Source organism: Sapajus apella, unplaced genomic scaffold (genome assembly GCF_009761245.1).
Source record: "Sapajus apella isolate SASKATOON/1434 unplaced genomic scaffold, GSC_monkey_1.0 scaffold92, whole genome shotgun sequence".
Lineage (NCBI taxonomy): Eukaryota > Metazoa > Chordata > Mammalia > Primates > Cebidae > Sapajus > Sapajus apella.
In genome coordinates, this window is record NW_022437032.1 from 4,851,252 (window position 1) to 4,873,880 (window position 22,629).

Sequence of the window (22,629 nt, forward strand, 5' to 3'; positions counted from 1 at the left end):
ATGTCCTTACTTAGTTCTCTGATGATGGGAAAAGTAGAAGCAGAAGGGAAAAGACAGGAAGGGAGCGCAAGGCTGTAAGAGGCCATCCCTGCCGGCGGCACCCTCTCCTCTCCGACAGATTCCTCCGTAGCAACCTCCAGCAACTGTGCAGCATCCCACCCACTCTGGCACAAGACCCCAGGACCCCAGGACCTGGTCCAAGTGCCCTGCCCCGGCCAGGGGAGTGGACGAGGAAATGCGGGTCTGCTGGCCTGGGAGGGCTCTGGGCCTTGGCCCCGAGGGACTGGAGGGAACAGCACCTGGGACGGTAGTACCGGCCCTAGGAAGTTGGCACAGCAAGGTGCTGGCAGCCCCTGGGCGGCGGTGGCAGGAAGGGCCCAAGGACAACATTGTTCTAGGAGATGGAGAAAAGGCGCGCGACATGTGACACCCAGGATGTGAAAGCTTGTTTGCAGCGTGCGGCTGCAGGGCAGCAGCCTGTGGAGGGCCCTAAGGATGCAGTATTTGGCCAGGGCGGGAGGGCGAGGGGCCCAGAGGCAGCGGTGCACTTGGATTTCCAAGGAAAGGCAGGAGACAGGGCGCATGTGGTCCCTGGGATGTGGAAGCGCTTGGAGCGCGGCCACGACGCAGTGGAGAGCGGGGTTTTAAGTCCTTACACAGGTAGATCCTGGGGCCGTGGTGCTAGGGGCCCGGGCTCTGGACCGCCGGCCAACTTGGACCACGGGGAAAACTGACAAGGCGCGCGATCCCAGGAGGCTGCCACGCCGCCTGGTGCATGAAGCTCCAAGGCAGCAGAGCGCCGGGACCTTAGAGGCCGGTGGGTGCAGGCGAAGGGGCCGCAGGGTGGGCGCTCCTGGGAGAGCAGACAAGGAAGAAGGCGATGGGAGGGAGGGCGTAGCGCGATCGTCCCAGACGCGGGCTCAGGATCTTGCCGCAAGGAGCGCCAGCCGGCAGGGGTGCCAGGGCCTCCCCCCTCCAAGGTGCGGGGCCCCAATTGGGCCCAGTGACGGCGGCGCGGCTGCCACCGTCCCGAAGTGGGGCGAGGCCGGGCGCAGCACTCTCAGCTGCCCGCCCACCCCTTCTCCCCGCCCCGCGCTCAGTCCCCTCCCTCCGTCCCGCCTCCTGCCCCCCTCCCTCCCTCAGCGGCTGCCGCGCCGCGCTCCCGACGCACTCGGAGCCCGGCTGGGACCGGGAGGCAGAGACGGGGCGGCCGCGGCTCCGAGGGCGGGAGCTGAGCCGGGCCCCGGGACCGAAGTTTGGCTGCGGCTCCGGGAGGCAGAGCGGGCGCCCCGGGCGGCCACCAGGCCGCTCTCGCGTCCTCGACCCGGACCCGTGGGCAGCCGGGGGGACGGAAGCCGCGGCTGGGCCAACTCCGAGGCGGGGCACAGCGACGGGAACTTGAGGTGGGAACTTTGCGCGCTGCAGCCTTGCCGGGCGCCACCGAAGCGCGGACCGGACCCCGCGCCTACAAACTCGGGCTCGGGGGTGGCTGCACGTGGCGGTGGCCCCCAACTCCCTGCGGGGGCCTCGAAACCCACCTGCAGGGAGGCCAGGGCGACCGAGGACCCGGGAGCAGCCGCTGGTGGCGGCGTGGAGCGCGCTAGCTACGACCAAGGTGCGGGTACAGCTTTGCTTCTTCCCAAGGGGTCCCCAGGATGCAGCCTGGGACATTCGCAGCCGCAGTGACTCCGGTGGGGGTGCGTCCCGGTTCTAGGCCCGAGGTTTCTCGCCGGATCCCGGGAGGAGGGAGAGTTAGGGATTGGGGTGGGGGGTGTCTGTCACTTGCTCATTCACTGGATCCTTAGGCATGGTATGGAGCCCCCCTCCACCCCCACCGTGGGCCTAATTGAGTCAATCATTAACCATGAATACAGCATGCGTTTATTGAGCGCCTACTGTGTGCTAGGCGCTAGGAATACTGAGACAGTTCACTGGGCACCCCAGTAGCTGCCAGGAAGGTGGTGGTCTCAGCCTCAGGGCTTCCATATGGGAGAGAGGCTCAGCCCGGAGATATGGAAGGAAAAGGGCAAAGTTCATTCATTCATAGATTGGACAAAGATTGATTGAACACCTACCAGGAGCAGCTCATCATACCAAGCGCTCAACATTCATTCATCCAGTTTACAAACATTTATGGAGGAGCTATGCTGGGGAGAAGTGAAGAGGGATGGGATGGGGGCAGGATGGAATGGGGGAAGCTTCATGCAGCTGAGAGAGAAGTGAGGCCTAAGACCCAGGCCCCCTCTTGGGAGGTCGCAGTCTGCTGGGGCGGTGGACTGTAGCAGCCCGTATGTACAGGCAGAAGTCTTGGTTCATTTAATGCATTCATTCTCAAGGTGGGAGGCGTGGAAGCTGGAATTGGTTCTAGAATAGGAAGAAAAGATCTTTTCAAAGCTCCTTAGGGGCGGGTGATGGGGTAGGGTGGCGGGGATCCGACATTACTGAGGAATGCGGGTTCCCACCACTGGGGTTTGTGAGTTCGTCTACTCAGCTGGCATCTTCTTAAGCACTTAAAGGGTGCCAGGCACCAAAGTTACCCAGGTGAATGACAGACACATAGAGGAGGGAGACAGACACTCCTCCCCCACGTCACTGACACCCTGAGATAAGTGGGGGGAGGGGGTGAGAGGAGGGAGCAGGAACTGGTCTGATTCATTGTGGGGTGGGGGAAGCTCCTGCCCTATGAATCTGAGCAGAGGTTTATTCAATAGGGTGGATTTGATACCCCCACACCCCTGATGGCAGAGTCCCTATCGAGAGCCTCACTGGCAGCACATCTCCAAGAAAAGTTTGGCACTGCTGATTGGGGCCATGCGGTGGGCACGGTGGCTAGGGCACGCCATCCTTCTTTGGGGGATTTTTTCTGGCTCTGCCAGACCAGAGCTCTACCTGTGCCTCCTCCGGCTTTTGGAGCTCTGCACAGTCACCTGCTGGGAGGGGAAGGAGGGAAGGTGTGTTTGAAAAACAAGCAAGCTCCGGCCCCTGGGGATCGCCCTCCTCAGTGGTTCCCAGAGCCAGCCCATTCCAGTGGAAAGATGTCTGTCGAGGGACACACTCCTAACCTGCAGAGAACTGCAGGCGTACTGGAAACGAGCCAACCTAGGTTCTTCTCCTGAGACTTGAGAACCCAGGCCCACAGCCTACAGCCTGGGTTCTCAAGCCTTGGGAGTAAAAAAATCAATGAAACCCAGTTTTGCCAAACTCTGGGTTGCCTTTTTGGCCTCTGGGAGGGAGATGTGACAAGGGAGGCAGACCTTATGTCCTTCTCCCCATCCCCTAAGACTTTCCCAAAGCTTGTCCTAGAGCCTGACTGCGGCAGATCTGGGCGCCAACTCTGAATTCTCTGCCCCAGATGCCCAGCGGGGCTCTGGCAGGAGGTGAAGGAGATGCCACAGGAAACAGAAGAACAAAGAGATGTGTGCCGGATACAGGGCTAAGTGACTCAAACCCACTCCAAAGAACTCACTTCCTGGAGCCTCAGTAGGGTGTCTCGGCTGTTCTGTCTTTCTCCACCCTGCTTTCCACTGTTGATGAAGAGTCAGCCTTGCCTGTTGCCAGAGGTCTAGGGGTGGGAGAATCTACTCTTGGGTGATGCATTAAGCCCGGCAAAGGAGCCCTTCACAAAGCCCCTCTAAGTAGAATTGATAAAAAGGGAGAGGCAAAGAAGAACCTAGCTGCAAGCACTCCATCACTGTGTGCCATTTTTATCATCCAGCAGACTGTATTTGATTAACAAAATCAGAAATGAAGTGACTTTGCTAGAAATAGGATCTGAATTGTGCCTAAGACTGTCCCTTGCCCTGAGGTTGAGTTTTCTGTCTCACCCGACACCTCCCCAGGCAGGTCCGATCTTGCTCTCCCTCCAGGGGACTCCTGGAAGCCCAGGTCTCCCTTCCTGCCATCCTGAGTTCCCCACTGCTCCCCCAAGCCTGCTTCTCTGCTTAAGCTTATGTTCCCAAATTTTGAGCTACAAGGAGGCAAAGAGAAAAGGAACTTCTGGCTTGTCCCCAAACACCTCCCCGCAGAAGAAGGCAAACACAAACGTGCATTTGGTGTTATTTTGCTTGCCTGCAGCACAGCAGGGAGGCTCCAGAGGCAGCCTGTCTTTTCTATAGGGGGAGGGACACTGGCACTTTTTCTCATTTGGGGCAAGTGAGGGATGGAGGGAAGAGCCCAGCTCCCAGCACATACTCTCCCCAGGAACTTTGGCCCCAGCTTTCAGGAGGCTGGGCCAAGGTCCAGGATGGTTGGACTGTGGCGAGAACCGACGGCAGGTGGCTCAGAAAGACAGATTCTCCACCAGGGCACAGCGTCTCTTGGAAATCTAACATGCCAGGACCCTGGCCAAGCTAATGGTTGGATCCATTTTGATTAACGTTTTAATTGGGGATTAATGCAGCCTGACCTGCCTCTGAGTCGGCCGGCCAGGAGCCCTAATCCTGACAGATGAAGCCATGCTGGCAGTGAAACACTGCAGGGCCTGGGAAAGAGTGCCATGGGGAGAGATGGATGGGTCTCCAAGACACCCACTGGGAGTGAGGGAATGGCACACGTGGAGAGGCATGGTAGAAAGAAAGAAACCAAAGCCTGCGGAGTGCTGGAGAGAAATGCTTTCCTTCTGGAAAGTTGCCTTGGAGGCTGTGTTAATTTCCTTCTTTCACATACTTGCACACATTTTTTTTTTTTTTTTTTTTGAGATGGAGTCTTGCTCTGTTGCCTAGGCTGGAGTGCAATGACGTGATCTTGGCTCACTGCAACCTCCACCTTCTGATTCAGGCCATTCTCCTGTCTCAGCCCCCCAAGTAGCTGGGACTACAGGCGTGCGCCACCAGGCCAGGCTAATTTTTGTATTTTTAGTAGAGACAGGGTTTCACTATGTTGGCCAGGCTGGTCTCGAACTCCTGACCTCATGATCCACCTGCCTCAGCCTCTCAAAGTGCTGGGATTACAGGCGTGAGCCACAGCGCCCAGACACTTGCACACATTTAGTGGCTTAAAGCAATACAAATTTATCATCTTGTTTTATTTTTTTTATTTGAGACAGCGTCTTGCTCTGTCACCCAGCTGGAGTACAGTGTGTGCCCACCACAGCCTTGACCTTCTGGGCTCAAATGATTCACCCACCTCAGCCTCCTGAGTCACTGGGACTAAAGGTACATACCACCATGCTCAGCTAATTTTTCTTTTTTAATTATAGAAACAGGGTCTCACTGTGTTGCCCAGACTGGTCTTGAATTCTGAAACTCAAGCAGTTCTCTCACCTTGGCCTCCCAAAGGGTTAGGATTCCAGGCGTAAGCCACTACGTCCAGCCTGAATTTATTATCTCCTATGAGACTCACTGGGCTAAAATCACGGTGTCAGCAGGGCTTCTGGGGAAGACTCCACCCTCTGCCTCCATCGTCAACGTCTCCTTCCCAGAGGCCAAAATGGCAACCCTGAGTTTGGCAAAACTGGGGGTTTTGTGGATTTGTTTTTTACTCTGCTCTCTTACAAATGTAAAATAGCGATAAATACGTTTCCCCAGCCATGAATAACTGCCTACTTCTCGCCATCCTCAAAAACATTCCAAAATCTTGCCCATATAAAATAGAGACTAGAAACCCAGTCCCTGACTCATGCAAGGGGTGAAGACACCACCCCAGCTCCCCAAACAGAATCAATGTTTCCAGGAGGCAGTAAAAGGGAGGGGTCAAAGAGGTTTGGCCTGGAGTCCCACAGCCCTAGTTTAATTCTGGCTTCATCACTTATTGCCAGATATAAGTTTTCACTTCTCAGAGCCTCAGTTTCTTCATTTATAAAATGGGGGTATCAGTGCCAATGCCTGCCTTTTTAGGGAAGGATGAAGACTCATGCAGTTAAGGCTCCGAGCACAGCACCTGGCACTTTGGGAGTCTGCGGTGGAGGGAGACTGGCTGCTGCTATTTATAACACCTGGTGCACTTAGCCCTCTCTCTGCATTCCCCACTGCCACTCAGAAGAGGGACTGAGGACATAAGACAGAAAGAATAGAGTCCAGAGAGGTCCGAAAGCAGCTGGGGTCAGCCCAGGACCGTTTGTGGAACCATTTTATGCCCCTGATGGAATGTAGCGATGGGGACAGGAGGCCTGGTGACACTGCTTATCCCTGCGGCAAACCTCCATTCACCAGATCCCCATAATAGCCCTGGGAGGTCAGCAATCTTGTCCCCATCTTCTAGGGGAGGAGGCAGGCTCAGAGAGGCCAGCAGCTCAGTGGGTGTGATAGCTAGCTCAGGCCACAGGGACGACTAGCCATGCCTGGCTCGGACCTTCACTGCATCCCATTCCACCCTCCCAAATCCCACCCTGCAGGCCCTGCACCTGCACCCTCTCATGTGACCTTAGGGTGGTCACATGAGAACTGCCACTCAGAATGCCTTATGGTCTCAATGATCATTTATCTTTGCAAGTATGTTCTCAGCCCTCGGCTGTAACTTATAAGCATCACCTTTTTCCTCAAAGGAAGGATAGAAAATTGCAGTGGATCTCTAAGCTCATGAATGGAAATTTGATCAAGGCAATGCCAATGCAGAAGATTTTTCTCACAGACCAGAAGGGATTCCATTTCTCCAGGAAATGGCCTGAGACGCAGGACTCAGAGCCTCAAGGAGATTGACACATTGAGCAGGGGAGTCCCAGCCAAAGCCCAGAGCAGCTCCTGTGCCTCCAGCCCCTCGGAGAGCTCCAAGCATTCCCAGTCCCCTCCCTCGCTCAGAATCTCCAGAAGAGCCTGTGAAAAATGCTCATTCCTAGGCCTCCCCTGCAGGCATTCCGACTGGGAAGGGAGGGTCCCAGGAACCTGTATCTCCACCAAGCACCCCGGGCAATTCAGAAGGTTCTGTTGTTCCTGTGCTCTTCATTTTTTTTTTTAAACCTGGGTTAAAAGCCAGAGTTGTACAAACCACGCCGCTTCCCAGCACGCCTCCTCATTGGCCTGTGCCAGCCTGTCTCATCTTACTCATTTTTCCTCCTTCGTTCCAATCCCCGTGCTTCTTCCCCTTCCTTTGCCCTTCCAGGCACCCTCCATGTGGTTGATAGAGATCCTCCCATGTGCTTGAGACCTTGTAAAATATGTAATGTGTGTGTGTTCATTTACATAAATAGCACAGTGCTAGAAACTTCTGCTGCTTTTTCCACTCGGCACCCTGTTTCTAAGACCTAAATGTGTTGCTAAACCACCCAGTCCATTGCTTCTGATTCCTGGCAATCTGCAGGATTCCAGACTCTGCCTCTACCAAGACTTGCCTGTCCGCTCCCCTGGGGATGGATACTAGGGGGCCTCCTGGTACCAGAAACAACACAACACACATTCCTGTACCTTGTTACTCTCTTCCACCTTGTTCCCCAGAAGCAAACCCTGAGCGAAGGATTTGAGTGCAAATAATTTATTACTGACAATGTCTGCCGCAAGGCTTTGTGGTCCCTGGTCTGGGAAGTCTACCCAGGAGTGGGATTTCTGGGTCACAGGACAGCAGCATCTTCATCTCCCTCATTTCTACCCAGTGGCTTTCCCGGAGTGCTAGGCCAGCCCGCACACCCTCCAGCAGTGGGCTCTGGGGGTCGGGTGAGGCTGGATCCAAATCCCAGAGGGTCAGGTCAGAAAAGACGACACTCTGGGCAAGCAGGGAGGGGGGCGGCAGACCCTTCTTGTAGCTCATGAGAATTCCGAGGTGACTATTGAGCGTTCGCAGAGTGTCGGGCGTGGGGCCAAGCGCATCACCTGTCCCATCTGCTTTTGTCTCATAACTCAAGGAGGCAGGAGCTGTTTGTAGCCTCATTATACAGATAAAGAAACTGAGTCTCAGGGATAGGGCATGACTTGCCTAAAGTCACAGAGCAGCTGGCCTTGAACGCAGGTCTCCTAATTTCAAAGCCTGTGCGCCCTTCTGCCTCCCCAGCTTGGGGTGACTGGCAGGTTGTCCCCCAAGCTAGAGCAGAACCAGAACGAGCTTTCTCTTAACATCCCTTTTTCGAGATAGAGTGTCAGAAAAAAAAAAAAAAAAAAAAGTCTCCAGAGTACTCTGGAGTGCCAGTGGCGGGATCTCCTCTCCGCCTCCCGGGTTCAAGCGATTCTCCTGCCTCAGCCTCCCAAGTAGCAGGATTACAGGTGCGTGACACCACACCCAGCTAATTTTTGTATTTTTAGTAGAGATGGGGTTTCACCATGTTGGCCAGGATGGTCTCAAACTCCTCAAGTGATCTGCCCACCTCAGCCTCCTAAAGTGCTAGGATTACAGGCGTGAGCCACCCTGCCTGGCCTCAGCATCCCGTTTCCTTTTGCAGCTGTCACAAATTACCACAAGCTTAGTGGCTTAAGACAACCAAATTGTGTTAACTTCTGGAGGTCAGAGGTTGGAAATGGGTCTGGCTGGGCTAAAATTGGGTGCTGGCAAGGCTGTGCTCCTTTCTGAGGCTCCAGGGAACTCGTTTCCTTGCCTTCTCCAGCCTCTGCAGGCCACCTGCATTCCTTGACTCACGGCCCCTTCCTACATCTTCAAAGCCAGCAGTGACCAGCGGAGTCATTCTCATGCCATGCCCTTCTGCCACTCCGTCTCCTGCTTCCTTCCTCCACAAATAAGGACCCTGTTGATTACACTGGACCCGCCCAGATCATCCAAGATAATTTCCCATGTCAGGTCAGCTGATTAGCAACCTTAATTCCATCTGTAACTTTCATTCCTCCTTGCCATGCAGTCTAACATATTCACGGTTTCCAGGGATTAGGACGAGGACATGGGCATCTAGGGGAATGTGGGGACAATTTTCTGCCTACCATATGCCCTGCACTGAGCCCTCTGGCCTGATGTGATGCAGCTTCAATGGGGGTGTGGATGCTGGGCACACGTGAGGCCCCTGACTCTGGCTTCAACATAGCTCTGCTACCCTGGCCCTCCTGCCCTTGCCAGCCTAGCCAGGTCAAAGCTACCAGGTGATGCCCTCACCTGCCGCAAACACACACCCATCAGCTCAGCATTGATGGTCTGGCACCATCCTTGGGAGACACCCATCTCCGCCATCTCCCCTGGATCTCACCAGCATCCTCTTCTGTCCATTGTCCCACAGCCAGGAACAGCTTCCTCTGACTCAGCTCACCATAGCGCCACCTATCCGTCGCCTCGGTAAATGGCACCTCTGGAATCATGATTCTTCTCTTTCCCCCTCCCCCAGGCCCCATTCCTCAGCCAGTCCTGAGTTCTCTTCCCCCAAAGTTCACCCCAAATCCCTCGTGTTCTCCAAAACTCCACCGGTGCAAACCATCGTCAGCTCCAGAATGACTGAAGTAGCCTCCAGCCTGGGCTCCCCAGCCCACGCACTGTCCACTGACCTGGCAGGCGCGCATGGACTCCCTGTCCCCTGCGGAATAAGCCCCAGCTCCTTATTGTCGGCCCCTGGGCCCTGCTGCACCTGCCCCTGCCCCCCTCTACTCCTACCTTCCCCTTGCTCTGTGCTTGGCCTTCTCCTTGGTCTTCCATCATCCCAGCCTACCCCCAAGTCAGGGAGCAAACTCTTGCCATTCCCTCTGCCAGGCCCTCAGAGGGCTGGACCCACCCATGTGGCTCAGCCCCATGTCCCCTCCTCCAAGAAGCCCTCCTCACCCCTCCAGCTAATGTTGCCCTGCATCCCACAGTAGTCACTCTCCATCTCTCACCTGCCCTGTCAACAACACTGCAGCCTGAAATGACTTGTATGCTCATTTGGAAAGGTCTCCCCCACTAGAAGGTCACCTCTGTGAGGACAGGGGCTGGGTCTTTTTCTCTGCCGTGTCTCCAGATCTAACACAGAGCATGGCACGAGGTGAGTGTTCAGTAACTATTGAACAAATGAACAAAAAAATGAATGAATGAACTACCTCCCCCATTGCAGCCTCTGCCTCAAACAGCTTCCTCTCCCCGAGCATCCGTAGACCCTCAGAGGCAAGATCGCTAAAACCCACCATGCTGTAGAACCAACAGAACTAACACCACGGAGAAACAAAAAAATTTCTTTGAAGGTATCAGACCAGGTGAAAAGCAGCATTATTTTTCAGAAACCCAGGCTTCTGAAACAGGGCCTGTTTGATTTATGAACTTTAGGGTAGGGTCTAGGGTGCTGAGCCGTCCACCGCACATCAGCTTGGGATCTGCAAGACCAAGGTCATGGAAAAATATGCCTGTTCTTCCTTTAGCAAGTTCCTGCCTTAGCATCTCCCCAGGGGACTCTGGCTTTGAGAACAAGGTCCTTAGCATGTTGATTACCCTCTGAGTGGCATCAGCCTCTCCATACTCCCCACACTGCTGAGACAGGATCACTTTCCACACAGGAAACTCACATGGGGGCAGGGCGTGAAGAAAAGAAATCTCTAATTGGGGGAGTTTTCTGCTGGAGGGAATGCTGGGAGGGTTGAAACGAAATTCTTAAAAAGAGGTGATTACAGCTGTGGGGATTCACAAGAGCCCTCTGGGGCTTATGCGAGGCATTTTCCCTTTACCTCCATCACCATTCTTGCCAAACAGTGTCACTTTTTCTCTTGTCTGTGGTAGCAAAGATGAAACAGCAGAGCTGAAAAGAGAGATCACCAAGGAAAGTGCCTGAAAGGGATTATTCCCACGCCTCCGAGGGATCCTGGCAGGCTATGCCTGAGGACATGGGTTCCAATTTTAGGTGAAGTTAAAAACACTCTAACCGTCTAAAATCAAAGCATTTTTCTTTCAAACACAGGTGTATCCTAGTTTTCCAAAACCTGATCTATGCGATTGTAGCCTTCTGCAAAGATCAGTGAGTAGCAGAAGGGTGGTGATGTGCTTTTGTAAAGCAGTTCCTCTTAGGAAGGAGCCCGTTTTACGCATGAAACACCCTCCCTCCCTTTCCAGCACCTATTAAAACACTTCCTCATTCACACCCATGTTTGTGTATGTGTGTGTTGTGAGCAGGTGTTTTCCTGAACATGGCCTTAGCACCGACCAACATTTAAGTATTGGAAATGGGTTTCCATTTGCAATTGACAGACTTTACCACTTTCTTCCATCAGGGATTGGTCTGGGGAGAAGGCTGGTGATTTTTAAAAGCAGGGTATTCGACTCCTACTAACTTTTCTATGCATCGGCTTAATTCCAGAGAGCTCTGTAGCTATAATCTAGGGGTCTCAAACTCAAATGCCTATAAGGCCAGGAAGGAAACACACGAGTGGACTAGAGTGGGCATTAGGAAGACAATGGGGAGGGATGGGGACTGTGGTGGATTGGGGCAGGTGCCGCCTAAAAGAGTAGCCATTTCTCAGTTGGTGTTTGGGCCAAGTATTGCCAGATATCCTGATTTTTTAAGAGAAGCCAAGAAGATGGATTTTTACATGAAATTTCACAACTTTCAAAAACTTCTCCAAGCCAAGCAAAATATTTGTGAACCAAATTCAGCCCATGAGCTGGTAATGAATACACAATCTTGTTTCAGCAGCACAAACCCTTCGCTTTGAGAGTTGGGAAGGAAGGAGTCCATGCAAATTGATATTTTGACCTCAGTTTCCCAGAAGTGGCCTCATTATGCTGGTCTCCTCAGCAGGAAATGGACTCATTTAGCTAGCACTTCTGTGCACCCTTACAGTGCTGGGTACGGGCATTCAGAGATGACTAAAGCACATTTCTTCCCCCAGGGAGCAGGCTGCCTAAGGAAGGAGCCAGGCTTGCACACAGACAGTTCTAGAGCTGGTGGTAAGTGCTGTGAAGACACATGCACCAGTTGTCAGGGGAGGGGTGCTGGATTTAGCTGGAGGGGCCAAGGAGGGCGTTCTGGGTGAACGTGCCTGTCCAGTTCACCCTGTATCCTCAAGGTGGTGTTTGCTGACACATGAACATGGCGTTGCTTTGATAGTTGTGCATTTCTTTGTCCATTGCTTCTGACTTATGGCAAGTGATCCCTGTTTTCCATTAGTGGAAACATATAAGTTGTCCATTCAAGATAATAATAATAGGCCAGGCGCAGTGGCTCACACCTGTATTTCCAGCACTTTGGGAGGCCAAGGTGGGCAGATCATCTGACATCAGGAGTTCAAGACCAGCCTGGCCAACATGGCAAAACCATGTCTACTAAAAATACAGAAATTAACCAGGTGTGGTGGTACACCTGTAGTCCCAGCTACTCGAGAGGCTGAGGCACAAGAATTGCTTGAACCCGAGGTGAGGAGATTGCAGTAAGCCAAGATGGTGCCACTGCACTCTAGCCTAGGCAACAGAGCAAGACTCTTATCTCAAAAATAATAATAATAATAGACAGTAATTACTGCATATCTACTATGTGCCAGGCACTGCATTAAGTGCTCCTATGTACATAATTCACTCAGGCCTCCCAGTAATCCTACCAAATAGGTCACCCATTTTATAGACAAGGAAATTTTTTTTTTTTTTGAAATGGAGTCTTGCTCTTGTCACCCAGGCTGGAGTGCAATGGCAGGATCTCAGCTCACTGCAACCTCGGCCCCCTGGGTGCAAGCTATTTTCCCACCTTAGCCTCCTGAATAGCTGGGATTACAGACGCCCGCCACCACACCTGGCTAATTTTTGTATTTTTAGTAGAGATGGGGTTTCGCCATGTTGGCCAGGCTGGTGTCAAACTCCTGACTTTGTGATCCGCCCTCATCGGCCTCCCAAAGTGCTGGGATTACAGGCGTGAGCACATCGAGGTTGAGTCACCACGCAGGCTGTGTGGCTCTGAAGTTACATTTATAACCACTAACCAGGATTCTCCCCCTCAGCATTAAGGACATTTGCGACCAGATAAGTCTGTGTTGTGGGGACGGTCCTGTGCATTGTAGGACATGCGACAGCATTCCCTGGCCTCTGCCTGCTATAAGCCAGTAGCATCCCCAGTCGTGACCAGCAAAAAGGCCTCCAGGCATTGGCACAAGTCTCTGGGGAGACAAAATCAGCCCTATGAGAACTGTAGGTCTACACTAAATTGTTTTTCCAAGCCAAATAAATACAAAAAAAAAAGTCAATTTAAATTAAATGATAAGTAAATAACAGTACTTGTGTCACCTGCAAATCCTCTAGGATGTCAGCTACCTGAGATCAGAGACCCATTCACATTCTGTGCATGGCTGCATCCCCGGTGCATAGATGGATGTGGGAGAATTGTGACGGCTAGGCGACACTGGACAGTGTCGTTGCTATTTCACTCTTAGGCGAATGTGTTTGTCAGCTCAGGCCGATGTAACCAAATATTAACACCACAGACCGGTGGCTTCAGCAGCACTCATTTCTCCCAGTTCTGTCAGCTGTGAGTTGGAGAGCAGGATGCCAGCAGCGCTCACCTCTGGGTTTCTCACTTAGATGCCCCTCTGAGTGCTCACATGGCAGAGAAAGCCCTGGTGTCTCTGCCTCTTCTGGCTGGTTGGTTGGTTCGAGATGGAGTCTTGCCCTGTCGCGCAGCCTGGAGTACAGTGGTGCGATCTCGGCTCTCGGCTTCACCTCCCAGGTTCAAGAGATTCTCCTGCCTCAACTTCCCTAGTAGCTAGGATTAGGATTACAGGTGCACACCACCATACCTGGCTAATTTTTGTATTTTTAGTAGAGACAGGGTTTCACCATGTTGGTCAGGCTGGTCTCGAACTCCTGACCTCAAATGATCCACCTGCCTCAACCTCCCAAGGCGCTGGAATTGCAGGCGTGAGCCATGGTGCCCCACCTCTCTTCTTCTTCTTATAAGAATGTGAATCTCATCGTGGGGACTTTGCTCTCATAACGACATCTGAACCAAATCACATCTAAAAGCCCCCACCCCTAATACCATCCCATCGAGGGCTAGGGGCTGCAGCCTATGGATTTGGGGGACAAAGATTCCATCCCTAACAGTGAATATCTGCGGCATCCACATTCTCAGCAAGGTGAAGGTAGGGGTGGTCGCTGAGGGTCTTTCCTCCCTTCTCCCCACAGGCCCGAGAGGGATGTGAAGGCCCAAAATGACCCTCTTACCGGGAGACAATTCTGACTACGACTACAGCGCGCTGAGCTGCACCTCGGACGCCTCCTTCCACCCTGCCTTCCTCCCGCAGCGCCAGGCCATCAAGGGCGCGTTCTACCGCCGGGCGCAGCGGCTGCGGCCGCAGGACGAGCCCCGCCAGGGCGGCCAGCCCGAGGACCGCCGCCGTCGGATCATCATCAACGTGGGCGGCATCAAGTACTCGCTGCCCTGGACCACGCTGGACGAGTTCCCGCTGACGCGCCTGGGCCAGCTCAAGGCCTGCACCAACTTCGACGACATCCTCAACGTGTGCGATGACTACGACGTCACCTGCAACGAGTTCTTCTTCGACCGCAACCCAGGGGCCTTCGGCACCATCCTGACCTTCCTGCGCGCGGGCAAGCTGCGGCTGCTGCGTGAGATGTGCGCGCTGTCCTTCCAGGAGGAGCTGCTGTACTGGGGCATCGCGGAGGACCAGCTGGACGGCTGCTGCAAGCGCCGCTACCTGCAGAAGATCGAGGAGTTCGCAGAGATGGTGGAGCGGGAGGAGGAGGACGACGCGCTGGCCAGCGAGGGCCGCGACAGCGAGGGCCCAGCCGAGGGCGAGGGCCGCCTGGGGTGCTGCATGCGGCGACTGCGCGACATGGTGGAGAGGCCGCACTCGGGGCTGCCGGGCAAGGTGTTCGCCTGCCTGTCGGTGCTCTTCGTGACCGTCACCGCCGTCAACCTCTCTGTCAGCACCTTGCCCAGCCTGAGGGAGGAGGAGGAGCAGGTAAGAGCCCACTGCCCCGCGGGGAGACGCGCCACCGTGAGGGAAGGGACGCTGAGCGTTGTCACCTCCTCGAGGAAGCCTCCCCTGATTGCACACTGGCTGAATAGCATCCCTGGTCCCTCCTGACATCAGGAATGTTTGTGTGCATGGTCTGCCTTTTTGTTAATAGGTGAGCATCATGGGGGTCCATGCCTGTGCCTGTCCTGGCCTCCACTGCCCCGCCACTGCCCTTCCCCCCACCAGTGTCTGGAACAGTGTCCAGCACAAACAGGCACTCAACCACTACATTTGTTCCTTTGTTGAATGAACAAATGAGTGAATAAATGGATGATGTGATTTTTGACATGCCTGGCCCCGAGCGAAACACATGACATATATCATCAGACTGATCTCGACCACTCCACCCTTTCTCAGCCTTCCGAATTTCTTGCATCCAAGTAGCCCAGACACCTGTTCTGGGTCCTGAAGATAATTTTTGTTGATGGGTACATGTGTATCTGCAAATGGTGAGCATTTATTTTGGTCCATAAGAGAATGAATGGAAAGTGTTTTTACTCCAGGGCCTGACATGGGGTATGTGGTACGGTCTAGGGACTCCCACTCATCTGGGAGTTCTCGGGAGCGGGAGCTGGGCTGCACACGCCACCTACATCTCAACTCCCCAGGGAATACTCCAGCGACCCTGGGGGGAAGTGTTTTCACGCCAATCTGTACGTGAGGACACTGCCCAACACCAGGTCTAAGTCCAGTCCATGTTTGTAAGCATGGAAATATGGTGCCCACGTGGCAGCTTGGGGACATAATATAGCCCCACAGGAAGGACTATGTGATTGGCCCACACAGGATTTCCCAAAAGTTTGACTTGGTTGCCAACATTAAAAGGGGAGTTTTCATATAAAAATTTAAAACCTCAGCTTCTTTTAAAAATCGTAAGATCAGGCCAGGTGTTCATGCCTATAATCCCAACACTTTGAGAGCCAGAGGCAGAAGGATCGCTTGAGCCCAGGAGTTCAAAATCAGCCTGGGCAATGTAGTAAGACCCTGTCTCTGCAAAAATAATAATAATAATCCAGGTGTGGTGGCCTGCACCTATAGTCCCAGCTACTTGGGAGGCTGAGGCAGGAGGATTGCTTGAGACTTAGAGGTGAGGCTGCAGTGAGCCATGATCCTGCCACTGCACTCCAGCCTGGGCAACAGAGTGAGACCCTATCTCTAAAAAAATACAATGTAAAGGCTGGGCGTGGTGGCTCATTCCTGTACTTCCAGAACTTTGGGCGGCCAAGGCAGGCAGATCATGAGGTCAGGAGTTTGAGACCAGCCTGGCCAACATAGTGAAACCCCATCTCTCCTTAAAAAAAAAAAAAAAATAGCTGGGCGTGGTGGCACACACCTGTAGTCCCAACTACTCAGGTGGCTGAGGCAGGAGAATCACTTGAACCTGGGAGGTGGAGGTTACAGTGAGCCAAGATGCTATTGCACTCCAGCCTGGGTGACAGAGTTGAGACTCTGTCTCAAAAAATAAATAAATATATTTAATTTTAAAAATTGTAAGGTTGTGTGCCCCCTCACATACACAGCAGCCTATAGTCCTGCATGGCAGCTCCTGGTGAGAGCCGAGTCCACAGGGGCCCAGTTCAGTCTCCTTGTGTATGAGACCATGGGCCTTAGAGTCGGTGACTCCTTCCCTATACATGGGAATTCTGGAAGCTTCAAGAAAGACTGAAAGGTCTCAGACAGGTATAAATTGTATAGGCAGCAGAGAAATAGGTATGGCGGTGTGAACTGAATGTAAATATCATGGCAGCCAGTATTTATTGAGCACTGACTGTATACCCTGCATGTGCTAAGTGCTTTACATGCACTCTAGAATTTAACATTAGAAGTGCTCACCATGGCAGGATTTTTCCACTTGTGTATGTGAAGGAAATCACAATAGCTGTTGCAGTAATAATCCACGGAGGCTTGCTTGTATTTTTTGTATACTTTTAATTAATTTATTTATTTTTAAGAGATGGGATCTTGCTTTGCTGCCCAGGCTGGCCTCAAACTCCTGGCTTCAAGCAATCCTCCCACCTCTGCCTCCCAAAGTGCTAGGACTGCAGGGGTGAGCCCCCATGCCTGGCTTATAAAATGAATTTCTTAAATGGGGATTAAGAAAATAGCATTCAACTAGTAAACTTTTTAAATTTTTTTAAATTAAAAAAAACAATTTTAGGCCAGGTGTGGTGACTCACACCTGTAATCCCAGCACTTAAGGAGGCTGAGGCAGATGGATCACTTCAGGTCAGGAGTTCGAGACCAGCCTGGCCAACATGGCAAAACCCCAGTTCTGCTAAAAATACAAAAATTAGCCAGGCATGTTGGCACTCACTTATAATCCTAGCTACGTGGGAGGCTGAGACATGAGAATCGCTTCAACCTGGGAGGTGGAGGTTGCAGAGCCACAATCACACCACTGTACTCTAGTCTGGATAACAGAATGAGACCCTGTCTCAAAAAAAAAAATTAATTTACAGATGGGGCGTTGCTACGTTGCCCAGGTTGGACTCGAACTCTTAGACTCAAGCATCCCTCCTGCCTCAGCCTCCTTAATAGCTGGGACTATAGGTGCATGCCATCACATCCAGCTGGTAAAATTAACTTTCAATAAGCATGAGGGGTAGTGATGAAGAGGTCAGGGCTAGAGCCAGATGGCCTGAGTTCTAATCCTGTTTCTCCACTCTGGCTATGCCATAGCTGTGGGCAAGTCACTTAACCTCTTTGAGCCTCTGATTTCTCACCTGTCCAGGGGGGTTATGAACAGGCCCACCTCACAGTGTTGAAAGGATTCAGTGAGTTCACATGAAGTGATTAGAAGTGATTGGGACTGGGTGCAGTGGCTCACGCCTGTGATCCCAGCACTTTGGGAGTCCAAGGCAGGCAGATCACTTGAGGTCAGGAATTCAAGACTAGCCTGACCAACATAGAGAAATCCCATCTCTACTAAAAATAGAAAATTAGATGGGCATGTTGGTACATGCCTGTAATCCCAGCTACTCAGAAAGCTGAGACAGGAGAATCGCCTGAACCCAGGAGGTGGAGGTTGTGATGAGCCAAGATTACGCCATTGCACTCCAGCCTGGGCGACAAGAGCAAAACTCCGTCTAAAAAAAAAAATAGTGATTGGGATGACTGAATCCACATGAAGGGATTAGAAGTGGTTCGTAGTGAATGTGCAGAAAGTCCTAACTCAAGGATTAGGGTCAAAAAGAAAAAGAAAGGAAAGGGAAAATGCTCACCACTTGAGACCTGTCTGCAAATTGCTGCACTTAGTATAAATTTCTTCTCAGCTCCAACATATTGATGGTGATCTTACCAGAAAACTACTAATAAAGCCATGGTTTGGTTCAACTTCTGATACTTGCTTTTTTAAAAAGTAATAATACTTTGCCTTGTTTAGGATTCAGTGAAAATGCTGTTCTTCATTTTGGGGGCCAGTGGGATTCACTGTTTCACTTGCTCCTTGTGCACACATTTGAGTGCCTGCTGTATACAGGCACTGCTGGGGAGACAGGGTGACCAGGACAACTCTTCCAACCTCAAGGAGCTTCCAGTCTATTGGGGTTGGGATGGAGTAGTGACACGCCTCTTCCCCTGCCCCCCAACACCGTAAGCATGAGACACAAGTCAAAGAAGCTTTGTGTGGGAGGCATGCTGGCATTGCTGGAGCTGCTTGGGGGGGCACACTCCAGGAAGGCTTCCCAGAGGAAGGGGCTTCCCATCCCAGAGGTCTAAGACCTTAAAGCCACCCCCCCCCCCCAGGTATTAGCTCATACCTCCAGCTCCTAACATATTCCTAGAGACAGTTGTTGGAGTGGGACTGGTAGAACTCAGCTGTGCCCAGAGCCTCGGAGGTGTGCCAGGCTGGAGCCACGCTGGCCTCTCCTCACTGCCAAAGGCCCCTTCAAGGATGAGGCGCAAATCCACTAAGGGCTATTTACCACCCAGTTATGTTCCAGACCAGAGAGACAAGCTGGCAGCCCGCGTGCCAAACCCAGCACACAGATGTGTTCCGGTGGCCCATACAGTATTTCTTTGCATTGAATTTATTACCACCAGCACTTAAATCGACATTTTATCTATTTAACCAAGTATTATCACCGACATTTATCACCAGGAGAGTTCATGTAAAACTGCACATTTTCAGCCTCTTTTGAAAGCTTCAGTGAGGCAGCCTTAGCCCAAATTTGCCCAGGGCAGTGATGGGGGCACTGAACAAGATGGCTGAGCTCTCCGGGGGCAGGGGGACAGGACAAGCTGGCGGGTTGGGGAGGCTGGGGGAGGCAGTCCTACCTGGCCCTCTATTCCAGTTTCCTTGGCCTGCCTGGCCCCTGGTGGCTTTTGGGTTTGTACTCTATTAAACCCATAGCCTGTTCTTCCATGGCCTGGGGTCTGAGCTGTAAACAGTGCATACCAACTGCCCTTCCTGGTGAGGCTGGGACCTGCTGGTGCAGCTGAGCGGGTGGGGATGGATGCAGGCAAAAAAAAAAAAAAAAAATGGTAAGTAACGTGTAAGGCATATTGAACAGTAATAAGTGCTGAACAAAAAGCAGGATAAGGGGAATTGGGGTGCAGGAAAATTGGGGGATTTTAAACAGGGGAGTCACAAAATCTCTCCTTAAGAAGGCGATGACAGAAGCAGAGCTGGAGAAGGGGGATGGGAGCAATGTGGGTGTTTAGGGGGTCTGGGGGTGAGCGGGGTGTCAGAGGGATGCAGAGGAAGCCACGAGGCTGGAGCAGGTGTGCAAGGACCAGGGAGGAGGTCCAGGGCCTATGGACAGATGGACAAATGGATGGTCCAGGTGCACCCCAGGGTGGGGACTATTCCTCAGAGCCATCGGGAGCCACAAAGGCTGCTAAGCAGAGGAGGAACAGGACCCTTCTGGCTGTGTGTGGAAAATGGACTGCAGGGATGAGGGAGCCCAGGGGGAGGTGACTGCAACCGTCCAGGTAAGAAAGGACGGTGGCCCGACCAGGTGGGGGCAGTGGGCAGCGGGTGTGATTCTCACACTGTTTTAAACAAAGAGACTTCCTGGGAATTAGACATAGGTGCTAAGGATGACGTCAGGTCTCTCGTCCTGGGCAACTGGAAGGATGGGACTGCTGAAAGCTCTGGAGGGAAAGCCACCAGAGGGCAGGGGACCAGGAGTCTGTGTTGGCCACAGCGAATTTGAGATGCCTCTCAGATACCCAGGTGGGAGGTCAGAGAGGCAGCTGATTGGGCGGTCTGGAGTTCAGGGCTGAGGTGGGGGCTGGAGAGAGATGAGGAGTGGCCAGTGTGGAGACAGTGCCTACTGCCCCAGACCTCACAGTGGGCACAACTAGAGAGAGGACCCGGGGCCACTCAACCGCAAGGGGTCACCTTCCTTCCGCCTGGGAAGCCCAGAACAGGCACAGGGCAGAACTTCCGCGGTCCTCCCCTGGTGGGACCAATGACTCCCTTCCTCCTCTGGCACCCCTTCCTCTCTCTCCCAGGGCCACTGTTCCCAGATGTGCCACAACGTCTTCATCGTGGAGTCGGTGTGCGTGGGCTGGTTCTCGCTGGAGTTCCTCCTGCGGTTCATTCAGGCGCCCAGCAAGTTCACCTTCCTGCGGAGCCCCCTGACGCTGATCGACCTGGTGGCCATCCTGCCCTACTACATCACGCTGCTGGTGGACGGCGCCGCCGCGGGCCGCCGCAAGCCCAGCGCGGGCAACAGCTACCTGGACAAGGTGGGGCTGGTGCTGCGCGTGCTGCGGGCGCTGCGCATCCTGTACGTGATGCGCCTGGCGCGCCACTCCCTGGGGCTGCAGACGCTGGGGCTCACGGCCCGCCGCTGCACCCGCGAGTTCGGGCTCCTGCTGCTCTTCCTCTGCGTGGCCATCGCCCTCTTCGCGCCCCTGCTCTACGTCATCGAGAATGAGATGGCCGACAGCCCCGAGTTCACCAGCATCCCTGCCTGCTACTGGTGGGCCGTCATCACCATGACAACGGTGGGCTACGGCGACATGGTCCCCAGGAGCACCCCGGGCCAGGTGGTGGCGCTGAGCAGCATCCTGAGCGGCATCCTGCTCATGGCCTTCCCGGTCACCTCCATCTTCCACACCTTCTCCCGCTCCTACCTGGAGCTCAAGCAGGAGCAGGAGAGGGTGATGTTCCGGAGGGCACAGTTCCTCATCAAAACCAAGTCACAGCTCAGCATGTCCCAGGACAGTGACATCTTGTTTGGAAGTGCCTCCTCGGACACCAGAGACAACAACTGAGCATGGAGGACACCTGCCCTGCCTGCCCTCTGTGGCCCGAAGCCATTGCCATCCACTGCAGATGCCTGGAGAGGGACAGGCCGCTTCCCTGTGCAGTCCTGGCGCAGCACCGACTCCCACATGCCCGGGGAAGGACGCTCTCAATCACACCCCGGGAAGGACACCCGCACATCAGCAGAGGGGACTGCCCCTCCGCCTCCAGCTGTGAAGGGAAGCTGGGTCACCAGCCCAGCCCTGCCCACCCCAGCCCCTATGTCTGTTTCCCTCAATAAGGAGATGGCTTGTTCTTTTCACCATGCAAATAACATGCCCAGCAAAAACTTGCTTTATGGGTCTGCCTGGAGAAAAAAAATACAAACGGCAGCAGCAACATGTCTGTCTCTAATGTGGATCATGTCCAGGGAAAGGAAACTGATGAGAAAGAGAGCATGCCTCCCACGGGCTCTCGAAAGAGGGAGCTGTGTTTCCCGGCACAGCCAGCCATGTGGGACTGGAAGTAAAGGGCCCTGAGTTCTTGGGTTGTTCAGGCCTGGTGAGGCGCTACTGTGGTTGGAGAAAATGAGAGAGAACGGACACTTTTAGGACAATGACCGGTGAATACTCTCTCGTTCTTCTTTGACTCCCCACCGCCTCCAGGCCTTTCTTTCTCCCTTTTCTCTTTTCTCCTTTTTCCTTCTCTCCCATCCTCTATTCACCTCATTACCCCTTAGGGTTGGCTTCTCAAACTTTCCCCCAAAGGCTCCCCTGACATTTGAGAAGTCATTAGGAAGCCTGTCAGCATTGCTGACTATGTGTTGGTGAAATCACTTCCCTTTTTTTTTTTTTTTTTTTTTTTTTGAGACAGAATCTTGTTCTGTGGCCAGGCTGGAGTGCAGTGGTGCGATCTCAGCTCACTGCAACCCCACCTCCTGGGTTCAAGCAATTCTCCCGCCTCTGCCTCCTGAGTAGCTGGGACTACAGGCACACGCCACCACTCCCAGCTAATTGTTTTGTATTTTTAGTAGAGATAGGGTTTCACCATGTTGGTCAGGATGGTCTCGATCCACTGACCTCGTGACCTGCCCTCCTCAGCCTCCCAAACTTCATTTTATCTTTAAAAAATAGTGTGATGTTTTTATTCTACTCCACATTTATTTTAATCTATGAAAAATATGCTTTACATCATATACCTGTATGTAAATCTAAACCTAAATCAGGGACGGATGTTTTTGAAAGGGGGCTACAGTTCCCTGGGCAGCCTGAGAAGCATAATCTGCAGCCCGCAGAGGCCTCCCTGTGCCCCCAAAGACCTGCAAAGCACCCACCAGACCCGCAGCGCATCCACCAACCTGCAGGGCACCCACCAGACCCGCAGTGCATCCATCAACCTGCAGGGCACCCACCAGACCCGCAGCGCATCCACCAACCTGCAGGGCACCCACTGACCTGCAGGGCACCCACCCAACCTGCGGGCACACACCAGACCTGCAGAGCATCCACCAACCTGCAGGGCACACACCCAACCTGCAGGGCACCCACTGACCTACAGGGCACACACCGACCTACAGGGCACCCACCGACCTGCAGGGCACCCCCCGACCTGCAGGGAACACACCGACCTGCAGGGAACACACCGACCTGCAGG

The 22,629-nt window shown here is 53.4% G+C and overlaps 1 protein-coding gene across 6 annotated transcripts; it reads left to right on the forward strand.

The window, feature by feature from the left end:
- Positions 1-1,098: 1,098 nt before the first annotated feature.
- KCNG1 (potassium voltage-gated channel modifier subfamily G member 1) lies at positions 1,099-21,377 on the forward strand. Of its 6 annotated transcripts, XM_032255989.1 has the most exons (5): positions 1,148-1,615; positions 10,545-10,660; positions 11,646-11,703; positions 13,924-14,723; positions 20,238-21,377. In XM_032255989.1, exons 4-5 carry the CDS (start codon positions 13,950-13,952, stop codon positions 21,003-21,005), a joined length of 1,542 nt encoding a protein of 513 aa, XP_032111880.1. In that variant the 5' UTR covers positions 1,148-1,615; positions 10,545-10,660; positions 11,646-11,703; positions 13,924-13,949; the 3' UTR covers positions 21,006-21,377. The 6 variants fall into 6 exon arrangements, with proteins under 6 accessions (XP_032111881.1, XP_032111884.1, XP_032111886.1 ...); XM_032255990.1 differs by lacking the exon at positions 10,545-10,660 and having other exon boundaries at positions 1,099-1,615; XM_032255993.1 differs by lacking the exon at positions 10,545-10,660 and having other exon boundaries at positions 1,137-1,403.
- The last annotated feature ends 1,252 nt before the right edge of the window (positions 21,378-22,629 follow it).

Coding starts and splice junctions, on each gene's coding strand:
- KCNG1 (XM_032255990.1), top strand. CDS start 13,950: ATGACCCTCTTACCGGGAGACAATTCTGACTACGACTACAGCGCGCTG. Junction 14,724..20,237: donor TGAGGGAGGAGGAGGAGCAG/GTAAGAGCCCAC, acceptor TCTCTCTCCCAG/GGCCACTGTTCCCAGATGTG.